The sequence below is a fragment of the Tachypleus tridentatus genome, chromosome 1 (assembly GCF_004210375.1).
Source record: "Tachypleus tridentatus isolate NWPU-2018 chromosome 1, ASM421037v1, whole genome shotgun sequence".
Classification (NCBI taxonomy): Eukaryota; Metazoa; Arthropoda; class Merostomata; order Xiphosura; family Limulidae; genus Tachypleus; species Tachypleus tridentatus.
The window spans coordinates 87,477,586-87,493,508 of NC_134825.1; the positions used below are offsets into that span (position 1 = coordinate 87,477,586).

Here is a 15,923-nt window from a genome sequence, read left to right on the forward strand (position 1 = left end):
TGTTACATTATAAAATAATTCATGCTGTTTTATTTGTGATAAACTAGTATTCAAGACTGTTATCAAAGATGCTGGAACCAGACAGAAAGTAATGGTAATCTTGTCAGTTTTAAAAAAAAACAGTAATTGCAGATCTTTTTGAATTAGAATTTTTATTTTTCACATTTAATGGCAATGAATGCCTAGTAAATAACAATGTGGGCCTGGCATGGTCAGGTGGGTTAAGGCTTGCGACTCGTAATTCGAGGGTCGCAGTTTCACATCCCTGTCGTGCCAAAAATGCTTGCCCTTTTAGCTATGGAAGTGTTATAATGTTACGGTCAATCTCACTATTTGTTGGTAAAAGAGTAGACCAAGAGTTGGCAGTGGGTGGTGATGACTAGCTGTCTAGTCTTACACTGCTAAATAAGGAACGGCTAGCGCAGATAGCCCTTGAGTAGCTTTGCACAAAATTCAAAACAAACAAAATAACAATGTGTATTGTAACATAAAATAAGATCTAAAGCTCTATAACTGATGTTTGTTTATTGTTTTTTTCACAGTAAATAATCCAACTGATGATATTCAGATCCGACCTCACAGCTTGATGGTACATTCATACAAATCTCCAACTTTTTGTGATTTCTGTGGAGAACTGCTGTTTGGATTAGTTAGGCAAGGGCTTAAATGTGAAGGTAAGGTGCATTTCTAAGTTTTTTTCACGGACCAAATTACACAACTAAAGTGTAGTACTGTATTACATTTATGTTTTTTGTTTGTTTACTACTACAATTCTCTGTCTTTTTATTTTTGGATACTTTTATTGGTGGTAAATAGGAGAGTGAGCTATACATAACTATATTTGCTGGCCAAATTGTTTATTCATATCAGATTAATATTTGTGCCAGAACCTCAGTTACTGTTTTCAGTCAGCTGTATGTTTGTGGCATTTCCACATATGCATTTTCAAAAATGTTATTCCTTATAAAACTAAGGTAAAACAAACATTTGAAGCAAAAAATTAATCTTGCAAGTACTGTAATGAAGTATTTTAACTAAATCTATTGAGAAATGTGGTAATAGTTAGAAAAAATGGAAACAAATCAGCAGAGGATTTGTATTTGTGATTTTAGTAGTGTTCAGTTGGACCACTAGATTAGCATGTTTTGTGCATCATCTGTGTCAGCCATTTTCACTATATATATATAATTTCTTTCTTTCTTTTGTCTTTTCAATTTGTACGTAATCATGATACTTTTCATGTAGAAGGATATTTTAAGGAGTATTAGTGAATATCTATACAGATATATTCAGTCCTTCTATGTGATATTCTATATAATGATACTCTTTGATAACTTATGGCTGTCTTCACTTTTTCTCACACTTCCAGTATTGTTGATTCAAACTTTCAAAGTTTTAATACTCAAACCTAATCCAAATTTGGTGTTTAATATATTATAGAGCAACCCATACAACTTTCTGTTGCTAAAATCAGGTGTTTTTCTTCATATTTTATATTCTTTTGTGTTATAATAGTATATTACTCTAACACAATGGATTTTGAAATAGACATTCATCTTGTTGGCAATATTTCTATATTTATTGTTATTGTTGATCGTGAAAATTACAGTGTCTAAACCCTTTAGTTTCACTGAAGATTAATTAATTTAAGTATTGTAATATGTGTATATGTATGGATTTGCTTCTTGTAGTAATAACAATAACTTTAAAGATTATTCTTCATAGATTGCCACTTTTGTAACTTTACTCAAAATAATATTACTTTAGAAAACATATTTGTGTATTTATAAGTAAATCAGTTTTGTTTATGTTGTAATGTACTCTTCTAGTATCAATATTAAGGACAAAAACTGTGAATGGTTGTGACAATACATGGATTTAATTTTATTATTCTCTAATCCTTGTGTAGGAGACATTGATAATAAAGAGAATCTGTGTCAGCATTGTGAAAGAAACCACAATGTTGATATAGCACAGTGCTTTAGAATTTACCTTCAGAAAGGTTGCTATGTAAAATTTGTTGAAGAAAAACTTTTGCATTTTCTTGTTCTCAATAGACTGGTTGAAGACTTTCTAGTATAGATCATGATGTGTTACTCTTGATATCTTACTTCAGGTTTTGTTAATTATTATGACTTTTCCAAACATTTTATAAAAGTTTAAAAGTTAAATATAGAAAAGGAAGTTTCTAACAAATAGGTTTAAACACTGTGGTTAATCCTCAAAGGTGTACATGAAAGAGATTAGTATAAAAGTTAGAAGTTAAGTCAGGCTTCTTACTGGAATGAAAATTAACCTTTCTCTTTGAAATATAATATCTATCTAGTTGTTAATAAGAATATTGTCCAAGTTGTTACTTAATTTTTGTTTTCAGTAAGCATCGTAATTACTGGGAACTGCTTTTCATGATATGCAACAGTTAAGATGACTTTTCTCAGGTATGAATAAATTAACAGATCTTTACTCTATTGGATTAAGAGTTGTGACTTCTTACAGCTTCTGATTGTGTATCAAACATTTTCTGAACTCTCTTGTTTTACCAGGGTGTGGTTTGAACTTTCACAAACGCTGTGCATATAAGATTCCAAACAATTGCACGCATACTCGTAGACGCAGGTCTTCGACTTATCTCTACCCCAGAAGTCCTACAGAATCTGTACATAGGACAGCAAGCAGTGGACCAATATTTTTAGATGACATTTCAGTAGGTTGCTGAAGTTAGAATATGTGGGACTTGTGACTATTTTATAAAGCCTTTTTATAATAGTCCAAGGAAGTATTTGTTACTCTTATTTTAAAATGACTATACAGTCAATGTTAAATACTAAATAAATCACAAAAATAAATTAATATTGAAAGAACAACCTCTTTGTAATCATGTAGTAATTGTTACGTCACAACTATTCAAAGAAATTGCATATCCTTAACTAATTTAACTATATTTTGGTTTTTTATTTTTTGTACACAACACAGAAGTAATAAATTAACTATTAGTTACTGAACTTGTTTGTTTCACTTTACAAAACTCCTTATGGTAATGATTGCTAAAAGAAGTACAGAGGTAATTTTTATAATGAAAGTAAGGTAAATACTGTCTTATTTAGTTTCAGTAATATGTAAGATATTGTAAAGATTCTTTCAATGAAGTGAGAAAGAACATGACTTCATTAAGTATTATTACTAATAAGCATGTTTGACACCTACCTTTCTGGTCATTTGCTACTTATAATGGCATAGTTTACAGCTGTGTCATGTAGTGATTTTTATTTCATTATATATTGTAAATTTATCTAAGAGAAAGCTAATTCAAGCTCAGAAATAGTTAATATATAACATGCTTCTGTGCTGCAAATATAATAAATTTATTGTTTTTATGGAGTGTTAGAAATAGCAATATATGGTTAGTAGGCTGGAAATAATTAAAATATAAAACTTATAATCCATATAAGAATGAAAGGGAGAACCTTGACCATAAGTTTTAAATAATTCCTCTTTTCAGATAATATATTTATTATGTTGTTAGCTTTAGCAGCTAAGGACTTGTAAATCAAAAAGTGAAGTAACTTGAATTGATAGTTTTTATGCTACTAACTTCAAATATTCTTTTGTATATCTACAAGTTTTATCTAAATAGATAGGAAGTTTAAATATTACTACTCACCTGAAACAAAAGTTGGAAGGTCAAAAATCAAAATTTGGGTTAGTAGTTAAGATTTTGTTTTCCAAAACAATTTTCAATAAAATACATACCATGACAATGCCCTAAATGTGAACTTACCCTCATAAAGCGTACGTGATACTCGGCTGGAAAGGGCTAAAATACTTGTAAAGTTAGGATCAGTATTCATACCTTAACATTCTCTAAGTTCTTCTGTTTAAACATTATATTTATTTCTTACATTTTTTACATGTATAATCTCATTTGTAATTTCTTTTATATACACTTGTATTAAATTGTATGTGCAGATGGGTGATATATGACTTTTTTTTTTTTAAAGTTGGTACCAGCATCACCTGGTAAAGAGAAAAGATCTTCAGTCAACATGGGCAGACCACCTTGGGTAGACAGAGAGCTGGCTGGAAGGATTAAAGTGCCCCACACATTTGTTGTACATTCATACACCCGTCCCACAGTGTGCCAGTATTGTAAGAAACTTCTAAAGGGTTTGTTTCGGCAAGGCATGCAGTGTAAAGGTAATAATTTTTAACTGTTATTTCCTTAATTTCTTTATCTTATTTCAAATCTAGTTTTACAATGTACACTGCTTCTCAGACTCAGCAGTTTTCTAACTTAAATACATCAGTACTTTATTAAGAAATGTACAGAAATTTAGTTTTTATAATTTAGACTAGGATTTTGATAATTAATAATTTAAGAAAAACTGGTGATATTGTTATGTGTAATGAGTCTAGTTAAGCCTGGAAAAGTATTTTACCAATACAGAGTTCTATGTTAACTCTGTTGTGCCTGAATGACGACATCCTGCTTTGCAGGGAAAATTGCACCATTAAAGTAAAAAAAATCTTAGAAAATTTTTCTTCCACACATTTAAAATAAAATTCTTCAGTTGAAATCTTTTCAATAAAACAAATAATTTAATTAATTTTAAACATAAAAATCACAAACTTTGATTTTAAATGATTTTTTCCTGAGCAATAATGTGACACACAGTCTCCAGGACATAAGTCAGAGTAGTCTTGAATAAAATAGCATTAATCTGAATTATGCAACTTCAATACAACTATGATTTTAGCAACTTTAGCTAGCCACTTATTTTCAGATTCAGTTGTCATGACACAATGTAATTGTCTATACTTTAAGTCTGAGAGATGATAAGTTTGTTTTTAACACATGATGAATGTTTTTTTTTTTCTCTTCAACTGTATAATCCAATATGGCTTCCAGTTCAGTAATGACAAAACCTTAGTTTAGTAATGTGTTGCTAGAAGAAAGATGTTTGTGAACAACTGTAGAAACAATTATAGTCTTAATTTTTAAAGCTTGTGAAAAGTGTTTGTTCTTCATATTATACTTCATTTGAATTACAATGTTGCCTTTTGATAAAAGAAATGTTCTTCATGAAACAAGAAAAGGTAGACTTAGTTAAATCATTTTAACTTGACTGGTATGAAATAAGAGAATAAGATGTTTAACAAGAATGTAAGAGGGCATGAATAATCTGTTATTGAAATAAGCACCAAAGGAAGCATTTTTAATTATTTCTTGAAAAGACATCACAGTGGAATATTATGGAATTTTCAAAGCTACAAATTTATTCAAATACTACATATAAAAAAAATGTTTTATTTGTAGTTACAAAATAATCTGTAAAAAGTTTGATCTTGAGTTTCAAACAATTTGATTCAGTAGTTTCATTTGTTGTTGTTAGATAGGGTTCATAGAAAGGCTACTAGAAAGATTCAAGGGATATAACACTACGTAACACAAATTTTGTTCCTGGATAGTATGTGTTATTTTTTAATTGCTTATGTTGTAAAGTACAGAACATGGCCATTATTCCCTTCAAACTTTGTTTTTGTGACCTGGATAATGAAATTTAGAAATTAACCTATTTTCTATGTAAAAACAGGCAAATTTGCACATTTTCATTTACATGAGGTCTGAATAAAACAACATATGAATCAATATTTACATGTATTTATACTAAAGTTATACAAAAATGTTTATAAGTGAGTAGTTTTTTGAGATTTGCGACTGTAATGTAAATCACTTTGACATATCAGTCCCCAAATATAGTCTCACATTGAGTTTTCGTTATATGTTCCTTGGTAGCAGCATTCAAAGTCCAGTATATCTTGATGGAAGCTCTTGCCTTGCTTCTCTGAGTATGCTCCCATGTTCTCCTTGAATTTATCAAGATGAGTGTCAAGGATATGGACTTTCAGGGACATCCTGCAGCCCATTTTGCCATAGTTCTTTACCAGAGCCTCAACCAGTTCCACATAATTTTTGGCCTTGTGATTGCCCATGAAGCCCCGAACCACTGCGACAAAGCTGCCCCAAGCTTTTTTTCCTTCCTACTGAGCTTCTGGAGGAATTCTGTGCACTCCAGGATCTTCTTTATTTGTGGTCCAATGAAGACACCAGCTTTGCCTCAGACAGCTTAGGGAAGAAGTCTCGAAGGTACTTGAAGGCTGCAGACTCCTTATCAAGAGCTGTGACAAATGGTCTCATAAGACCCAGTTTTATGTGCAATGGTGGGAACAACACCTTCTGGTGGTTAACTAATGGCTAACACTTGACATTGTGCCTCCCCATGGAGAACTCAGTCAGTTGTGGCTAGTGCTTCCTGTTGTAGTGCGCTGCGATGTTCCTGCTGTCCCAAAGGCAAAGATAACAGGGACACTTGGTAAAGCCTCCTTGGATAGGCCTATGTGTTCACTTAGGCAGCTAGAACTAAACTGAAGCGGTGGGTGGAGAGCCCCTGTGTATATATATTACTATGGAAAGTTCTTGAAAATTCTCTATTAGCTACTCAGCACTGAATCTACTTGGAATATTCTGGAAAATGGGTAAATTTGAAAATTTTTATTACCCAGGTCACAAAAGCAAAGTTGGAAGAGAAAAATAGGTCTTTTCAATTTAGTTTAGGCATAAACAATTGGGAAATAACACTTTCTGCCCAGGAACAACAAAAAGTAAAAATTTTGTTACATAGTGTTATTTGGCCACACTTTAACTAAATTACGTAGGATTTGGTACAAAGTATTACTTGCAGGTGTCAAGTAGTGATATCATAGAGAGTTTTCAATTTTTCTGTTTTTTCTTCATTTTCTTGATGTTATGTTTGCATTTTCCTGCAAATGTTGGTCTCTTTATTTTTTTATTCTGTTTAATTATTTACCAACTAATTTTACTTTCAGTAGTTTTCTACTGGTGTTTAAGCTCTGAGCTTTGCTGATGGTGTTTTGGCAAATCACACTTCTATTATTTTGATGAAACTGCTGTGCTCTTTAATTGTTCCTTACTAGTAACATACCAATAATTTTACACAAAAACAGTTTTTTTTTTATTTCTAAGTTTTTGTGCTGACTGTAAACTGACTTTAGGGTAATACTGATAAACTTTTGAAATTCCATAAACTTTATGCTGTTTTTAATATAACAAATATAAGTGAGTATACACTGCACGTTGTTATTTCAGTAGTATAAAAGACAGTTTATCATTTTCAGATTGTAAGTTGAATGTTCACAAGAGATGCTCTGAAAAAATCCCCATGGATTGTACAGGAGAAGCTCCAAAAGAATGGCGTATGTGTACTAACCATCAACAATTTTGAACCTTTAATTGCTATTGAAGAAAAATCATATGTGTGTACAGAAAGATCATATGAAAAATTGTAAATGTGCTCTGATGCTGTTTTTCAGCAGTGTTCAAGCAAATACTGAAGTTTTTTTGTATACTTTTATAAAACTGATATTTGTTCTTTAATAACATGAAATGTATGATTACTTGATTTAATCATAATTTTGACCACTTTAAAAATAATTTTGAGTGTTTTCTCATTGTTAAAAAATTTTCCTAAAGGTAGAGTAAAAATATTGTTCAAGAAATTATGCTACTGGTAGTCGGTATTGCTCATTGCTATATGATTCAGCTGTAACTTAATATTTGTTTGATTTCATATTTCGTCTATTCTTACTTACTTTACTTCATTTCCTGTTACTCCTGATAATCAAATGTACCTTACTTCATGATTAACATTTTTATAAATAATAAAATGTTAACATCTGTGTCTGATTGGCAGAAGGTGGAGAAAGTGTAGACAGTGAGAATGGTGGGGACAATCTGGATGGACAGAATGGAGTTGAAAAAGTTGATGATGACGATTCTGATAATGAAAGTGAGATGTATTCTGAAAAAGGAGATGATTCTAAACTCCCAGTGAAGTATGTTCTGTATCAGATTTAAATTAAAACTTCATAGTAGTTATTAATAAAAACAAAAAAATGTTTGATTATGTCCTTGATGTCGAGAAAACCCACTTGTAGAGAAATATATATGTAAAAACGGCTCGTTTGGGTTCAGAATTTTTTTTTTTTACGTAGAGGAGTGAACAACGTTTCGACCTTCATTGGTCATCATCAGGTTCACAAAGAAAGAGAGAGGTAACTGATCGTAAGCTGACCACATGTTTGAAAGGGGTTGTGTAACTGAGTGTCGGAATGTAGAGGGCGGGCTTAGATGTTTGAATATATAATTTTATATTATTTATTTTGTTGTTATTATTTATTTGTCAGAATGGTTTTAGTAAGTCTGAATATTTGACTGATGCTGAGGAAAATATTACATTTTAACTCTAATTACACAGGCTGGCAAATTGAAACTTCATGAAAGTTGTTTTGGTTTTAATGACAGATTTTTCGTAATTCAATAACAGACATTTCGAAAATAATAATTGAGGTGAAATAAAAAAACGTACTTAGATCAAATTATTTTCTTTACCACAGTTAACATATTTTATTATTATGCTTGAATTCTAGATCATTCAATAAAACTCTCACATTGAGGTTGGTTCAGAGATATTTGTAGCTAGTATTTGTCAACATTTTAAACATAACGAAATGTGACCCAATTGCAATGAAAGTGATTCACTTTTGTAAAAGTACATATGAATGTTTGTGAAAAATCTGTATGAAAAATAAAATAATGTGTAACACCTTATAAAAGCTATTGAATTTTAATAATTAGAGTATTTGCTCCATACATCATAAACATAATATTTATCTCAGCATATTAAACATAATTATTGTAGCTTTAAATACCTGTGTGGTAATATCATGAAAATGTCTAAAACATTTTCCATTTATCCCTTCATTCTTGATTGCAGTGGAACAAGCAGCAACAACATTCCACTGATGCGTATAGTACAGAGTGTGAAACAAACAAAACGGAAAAGTTCAGAAGTGCTCAAAGAAGGCTGGATGGTACATTATACAAATAAAGACAGTATGGTAAGTCCTATAAAATTATGCAAAAGTATTGTTATCAACATACAACTTATTCTAGGAGTATTTCAAGTGTGCGTAGTGATATATAACTAAGACTGCACTGTTATGAAACTAGTTAATTTTAGATTGTAAGTTGTAAGGTTATATACAAATGTCATGCCTCATTAAAATGTATTCATCATATACATTGTAATTTATTCTAAAGATTTTTCTGTAACCATAGTGATTTTTATTTAGTTGTTGTCTTTTTTTTTTTTTTAATTATGATACAACAGAGGAAGCGACATTATTGGCGGTTGGATACAAAAGCAATAACAATGTTTCAAAATGAAACAACTTCTAAGTATTATAAGGTAAGTCACCTTGGTGTTTAAATCAGTTGTAACTAAAAGTTAATATTCACTGAAGTTCTGAAGCTGTGATGTTTGCTATTACTTTTAAAGTGTTTTTGTTTTAATAAGTCATGCCCGTACTGCAGACATATTTTCTGAAGAAGTTTTTGTTTTCAAAAGATTTTAATATATCACCATAATGTTTTCATAGAGTTTTCTTAGTAAATCATAATTGTTCCTATTCATTGTTCTTGTTTTTAATAATAGCTCTAGTTTAAAGGTTACTCTTCAATCCTTGAAATTTGAAAACAAGACTACTAAAGTATTTTCTGGAGCAGATACATATTTTTAGAGTTGTAACATTTTTAATAAGTTGGTTTGAAATAGTTACCTTATTAAATGGAATATGGAAGAAAATCTTAATTAACTTAAAGCAACTTTGTGTGCCAAGAAAAACATTACTGGTTAATTCTGTTGCTATGGGCAGACCAAAATGTATGTTATATGACCATTTACAAATTTACATTCAAAATATTAAATTTATTTAATTAATAAATAACTTTATTATTAGTTTATGTCAATAAACTTTACATGAAAACAAAATGCTTAGTTCAGTTTGTTTTTATATTATCTGTTTTAATTGTGTAATTCTAAAAGAATTTTCAATTTTCATTTCTCTGTACTATGTGACCCATCTGAGTTCTTAGTTCTTTGCTATGAAACTAATAACATCTAAAATAGGCTATTGCAGTTTCATCTGATTAGAAACCCAAATTATATATAATTACAATCAAAAACTTAAAATTTAAACCTCTTACCTAATGCTAAGATATCAATAAATATGTCAAACCCAGAAGAGAAGCTGCTGACAAATTTATAACCAATTGAAAGAACAAACTATCCTCTATATAAATCTCAACATCCTTTGTTTAGTTTTGGTGAATAAAGTTGATAATTGAAAAGTGCTTGATTTGTGTTGAGCATGGTACTTATTGTGAGCAGTAACAGAATGTTTGTAACCTATATGTAGCTTACTTAGAAAGCTTGATAAGTTATTATAGTTGTGGGACTGATATATTTTTGTGTTCTAAAATGCATATTTTAAAAGATATATCAAATCTTTACTGGCCAACCAGCTTACTAAGAAAAAATTAGGCTTATGACAGTTATGCCAACAAATACAAAATTATATGCATTTTCTGTGCTCTTTGTGAGAAAGAGTAAGCTTTTGTTATAACTTGTTGCTCCTTTGGTTCAAAGTTAGGTCATAAAAACATAAAATTAAAAGAATAGATGTGAAAAGGTTTACAGATGAAACTGGGAAGATAAAAATTCTAAATATGAAATGAATTAACTATTCAACAATGTAAAAAAAAGTATTATTCAATGTATTTTCTGTTTATCAGATTTGTATTTCACTGTATGTAGATAATTTTGCTATAGTTAACATTAGAATAGAGAAAATAAGAAATAACATAGAAATTTTAGTACTTGTGGAAAATGTTCTAGATGTTGGACAAATAAAATGTGAAAACTAAGATGAAAAGTAGTATTTTTATTCTTAGCATGAAAAATTACCTTTTACATAGACTGTCAGTAAAGACTTCATATATTCACAGACAAATCCTCAGTAAAAATATTTTATTAAAAAATCTGATTATTTTGGAACAGTAAACAGTTTACTAAAAACTGCCACCCAGTGGCACAGCTGTATGGTTATGTACTTACAATACTAGAAACCAAGCTTCAATACACACTGTGTAGCTTTATGCTTAACTACAAACAGATACTAGGAACTTGCCACCTTTCACAGAGATACATTTAATACTTTCAGAGTTGTGTATAGTTTCATGGCTTCGAGACAGTACCAAGGTAAATCAAGTTGATCAATTTCATAGTGAAAATATTAATGTGATATGGCTTGTGTATGGTTACATAAAAATGCACACATCATATTACAAGCAAAGCTTATGATCATTCATTGATGATGCCTATTTATGAGTAGCTGTTGGTGGTCTTCAACAGTATTTTATCATACAAGAAATAAAGAAGTGAAGTTTCAAATTTAATTTACAGAGGTTTGTCTTATAAAAAAATTTTCTTGTGACTTAAGGAAATCCCTTTATCAGAAATACTGGCTGTAGAAACCAATAAACATACACTAAATGCTGAATTATCCCAAGCCTGCCATTCTTTTGAACTACGAACAGCCAATGTTGACTACTTTGTTGGGGAAGAGCCAGGCAGGGATCAAAGCTGGGAATCTGCTATTCGACAGGCTCTAATGCCAGTAACAGTAACTCAAAATAATCATGCATCAGGTAGGCAGACTTTTACGCTTTTAAGCTGTTACTAGCTTACATAGTATAGTTTCTACTTTGACACCATTTCATATTGCTTGCCATATATGATTATAAGTTGATAGGTAGTGTCTAATGTACATATGTATGTATTAAAACAAATGAACATAAGTGTGCTCGAAAACATAAAACTTGTTATTAACAACATAGTGTTATATTACAAAAGTGGCTGAGTCTTTCTCTTATATTAATATTGTTTGGCTGCTGGGGTAAAAGATAGTAAAAAATGCCTTCAAAACTAAAGTACGAGGGAAATTTAAGAGAGAAAAATCTGAAAATACCCAACATCAGTACTGTGATAAAGCAGACTTAGATTTCTCACAAATCTACAGGCTACATACTTCAGCTAGTGGTCTATTCATAATTTTAAGTTGTACAGTTTTCTATACTTCCTGTTTAAGTAGCTACTTTTCAAAACATACACCCAGGAATACATAGATGTTATCTTGAAGTTTAAGATTGTAGTATATATTCTTTACCTGTGTAAAAAGATTAGCATGTTTACGACCTTGAGATATCTGATCAGCAGTACTGTTTAACTACATGCAGATACTGTGTAGAAATTTAGAAAAATATTATGTGACTTCACTGAGTAAAGATATATTCTACAATATTTATGGAAAGGCAAAATTCATGACTATTTCACTCATTCAACAGTTTATAAGTCCACGCTACATAATTGGACTTCAACATGGCTTTATAGTGAATAATCTCTGTTATAAAAGAAACATAGAAGTTTCTTTTGAAATTTTATATATAAAAATAAACTTGGAGAAAACATTAACCAAACTTGTATCTCTTCCTGACTAAGCAGATATTATATGCTGAAGTTGTATTGAGTACAGTTTTTCATTCATGGCATGTAGTAATTTAAACTTGCTTTCATTTTTGTTGTGTTTTCAGTATAATTAAAATAAATCACTGTGAGCTATTCACTCCAACAAAGCTCAAAAGTCATAGTAATAAATGTAATTATTTACATGAAGAAATATCCCAGAGTTACATACGATTTTATGAACATAGCTTTGTGTTTCTAGGTTTAATCTCTTTTTCATTAGTTTTGTGAGGACAACAAATGGTGGGGTTCTTAAAATACATAATCATTTAAAACTAGAAATTCAACAAAGTTTTAATTCAGTTCAGTACTTTTTTACATTACTTCCATATTGATTATGGGATGCTATTCTTTAGTTTGGAAAATTTGTGTGAAATACTTTAGTAAGATTATTGGTTTATTGGTCCAATGATATGTATAATTAGAAAATCTTTTTGTTTTTCAAAGATATCACTCAAGTGTGTGTGTGAAATCATCATCACTCTGTGTCATCATTTCTTTATGTTAGGTCAAGTATGTGATGGAGAAAAGCAAGTTGAAAATGGTGACTACAGTAACAAAGTAAGAGATAACATCTTATAATCCTCAGAAAGTCTAGTGTTTTGATGTAGTTTATGACATGAAAATAAAATGTACTACTTGAACATGTTGAATATGTAGAAAAGTTCTTTTTTTTAATTTAAGGTATTGAAAAAACATGTATGAGTATAATGAAAAAAATGAAGGCAAGATAATTTGTGATTAATAAACTTAACTAGTTTTTATATACTAACAGATATTTAATATACTTATTTTTTGGGGTGTTTTTTGTTGTTGCTTTTACACATGATAGTAGGTTCCTGTATGGCTTCAGCTCCCACTCTCTGAAATATTCATCAAAGCCCAGTCAATTGTTCAAACATTAAACTAATAATTTTTTTCCTCAGTAGGCTCCATGTTCCTTTAACATTCTGACTATTCTTGTTAATGTTTAAAGATACCTTTGTTTCTCTTTCCTGATCCAGGTTGTTAGATTTAGATTGGTAGAGGCTTTTTGTGCATGTATGTGAGGTGTAAAAAGTTTCAACTTAAAAAGAAAAAAGAAAATATAAAACAATGTCAGAACTTCAAACATTTGATATTGAATAAAAATTGTACAAATTACTAGAACATGTAAGACAGATTAGAACTCAAATTCTCAACAAGTAAAATTCAAGTGCTTAATAAACAAAATCTTAAAACTGAATCCCAAACAGGTCATATAAATTTGGAACAAACACAAACCAAACTCGTGACCCTTCCAGTTAAGAAGGTTTACTACTTTAGAGTCATTTAGGGTACAATTTTTCACTCATGGCATGAGAGTAACTTAAACTTGCCTGAATTAAAACCACTAAAATTTCAATTTCAGAGAAGTTTTGTGTGACACCATAAGAACTAGTATTTCTGTAATCCAAAGCATCTGTTTGTACAAGATGTTCAGTTTCCATGATAGAATGTTTATCTCTTAGATTTGTTTTAGGAAGTTTCTTTTTAGCTGTTATGTATTGTTTGCTTATTGGAAGAAGATCCCTACCAAGTTTAGTCATTTGACATCTTTCTCATGCTCTTAATATGTGTAATAGACACACAGATCCAGGCATTCAATATTTAACAAGTGTTAAGATAATTTCAAAGGCATTTCACAGCGTAATAAGAACTTTACATTGCAGAATATCTCCTAAACAAAATTTAATTGGAAGGTGCTTCTTTCTTAAAATGCTAACAGTGAGAAAAACAAATCTTTAAAATGTTAATATTAATTTGTTATATTCATACCTGGTATTTAATACCATTTCCTAATTTGACATATGGTTTAAAGGAAATGTTAATAAGATCTTGAAAGTGTGCATTTTTTTAATTCCTTTATATTTTGTCAGATAAAAATCTCATTATATTACAAATTTTCATATTAGTTTTAATACCAAGGCCTTGTGCAGTTAAAATCTAACAAGAGAAATATTTTAAGTTTTGTTGACTGGTCTTGAAAAAAACTGTACTCATCTCCAGTTCTTTGTGATAATTAAAGAATACATCATTGCTACATATTGTATACATTTCTTAGTAGGTCATAGTTATATTTAACTATGGATCTTAATCATGAGTACTCTTATTATGTATTTAAAAAAAAAAAAAAATCCAGTTGGTATACATCCTATCATGATATCAGAGCTTTCACACCTTTATTTCCCTATTGTTTAGTGGAATATTTTATCAGTTGGACTTTGATTTATCACATTCTCCACATAACCTTATCATTTTGTGCAACAAGCATATTGTTTTTACAGCCCCCAAATTTGCATTAAAATGCTCTCTATACATATATCAAGACAATGTTGCCTTTATTATTTTACTTGTTTTCTTAACAAACATGGACTTAACTAGTTTAATTAGTTTTTTTTCTCTGGCTCTCATAACCAAGGTTTAATTTTTTATTTCTGCTGGGCAGCAAATTTCATAATGACATTGCATGATTTAAAATCTGTAATAGCAATTAAGACATTAATTTTTTGAGAAACAAATATTCTTAAATTTTAAATATCAGTTTGCTTTTGTAAAAGAAAAAAAACAATGATTTAAATAATTGAAATCAGTTTTAAAATGGAAATTAACCAAAATACTTAAGAAATATTACTGTTTAATCATACTGATTAAATTTAGATATTTATGGGTCACAGTACCAAGGTCTTGCTTTTTCTGTAGCTTTTTGCACATTGGGACATTTAACAGTGTATAATTATTGCTTTTCTAAGGTAAACATTCAGAATTCTCTGGTCCTACCAGATGAATTTTTTGGTTTAGTGCAGTTTAGTGTTGTGTATAACAGTTAATATTATGATTACTTTTATGAGCTAACTCTATCATTTAAACTGTACTTTCTAAGTAATTTTTTTTCTATATTCCAGGACATTAGTCGTATGTACCAAATCATACCAGATGAAGTTCTTGGCTCAGGACAATTTGGTATTGTGTATGGAGGTTAGTATCATCAGTATTTTTGTCAGTGAACTTTCCTATTCAAACTATGTTTATTAAAGTACTTTTGAAAGTGTGGAAGTAGGAAACTGACTATCTGGCACCTACTCCTTTGTTTTAGTAATAAGGTTTTCAGCTGACATTTTTAACTCAAGAACAGATGAAATTATGATATAAAATTTAAGAGGCTTATGCTGATGCTTGTAATTTTAATAGTTAATTTTATAAATTTAATTTTTCTCTTTTGGTTTAAAGTTTCAACATGAAGTAAACATTTATCTCAGGAGCACTTCTGATTTAAACTCTTGTTAATTTATAAGACTTCTGAGGTACATGAAAGTCTTAAAATAACAGATGAAGGTATATGTATCAGAAACAAAAATCACACATTTCAGTATTTAATTTGTCTGTTCCATGGTCTTTGCCTTA

The 15,923-nt window shown here is 30.0% G+C and overlaps 1 protein-coding gene across 7 annotated transcripts in view; it reads left to right on the top strand.

Moving 5' to 3' along the window:
• LOC143254899 (serine/threonine-protein kinase D3-like) overlaps positions 1–15,923 on the top strand; it is a 95,635-nt gene that overhangs the window by 59,141 nt on the left and 20,571 nt on the right. For 6 of the 7 annotated variants that reach the window (XR_013030373.1, XM_076509813.1, XM_076509841.1 and 3 more), the window contains 10 exons: positions 543–674; positions 2,544–2,704; positions 3,999–4,194; positions 7,195–7,272; positions 7,770–7,911; positions 8,853–8,976; positions 9,249–9,326; positions 11,419–11,626; positions 13,009–13,061; positions 15,425–15,497. Coding sequence is in view for 6 of the 7 variants with exons in the window: in XM_076509813.1 (XP_076365928.1) it covers positions 543–674; positions 2,544–2,704; positions 3,999–4,194; positions 7,195–7,272; positions 7,770–7,911; positions 8,853–8,976; positions 9,249–9,326; positions 11,419–11,626; positions 13,009–13,061; positions 15,425–15,497 (1,245 nt within the window). In the remaining variant the exon portion in view is untranslated. The remainder of the gene's footprint in view (positions 1–542; positions 675–2,543; positions 2,705–3,998; positions 4,195–7,194; positions 7,273–7,769; positions 7,912–8,852; positions 8,977–9,248; positions 9,327–11,418; positions 11,627–13,008; positions 13,062–15,424; positions 15,498–15,923) is intronic. The other variant, XM_076509825.1, reaches the window with a different exon arrangement.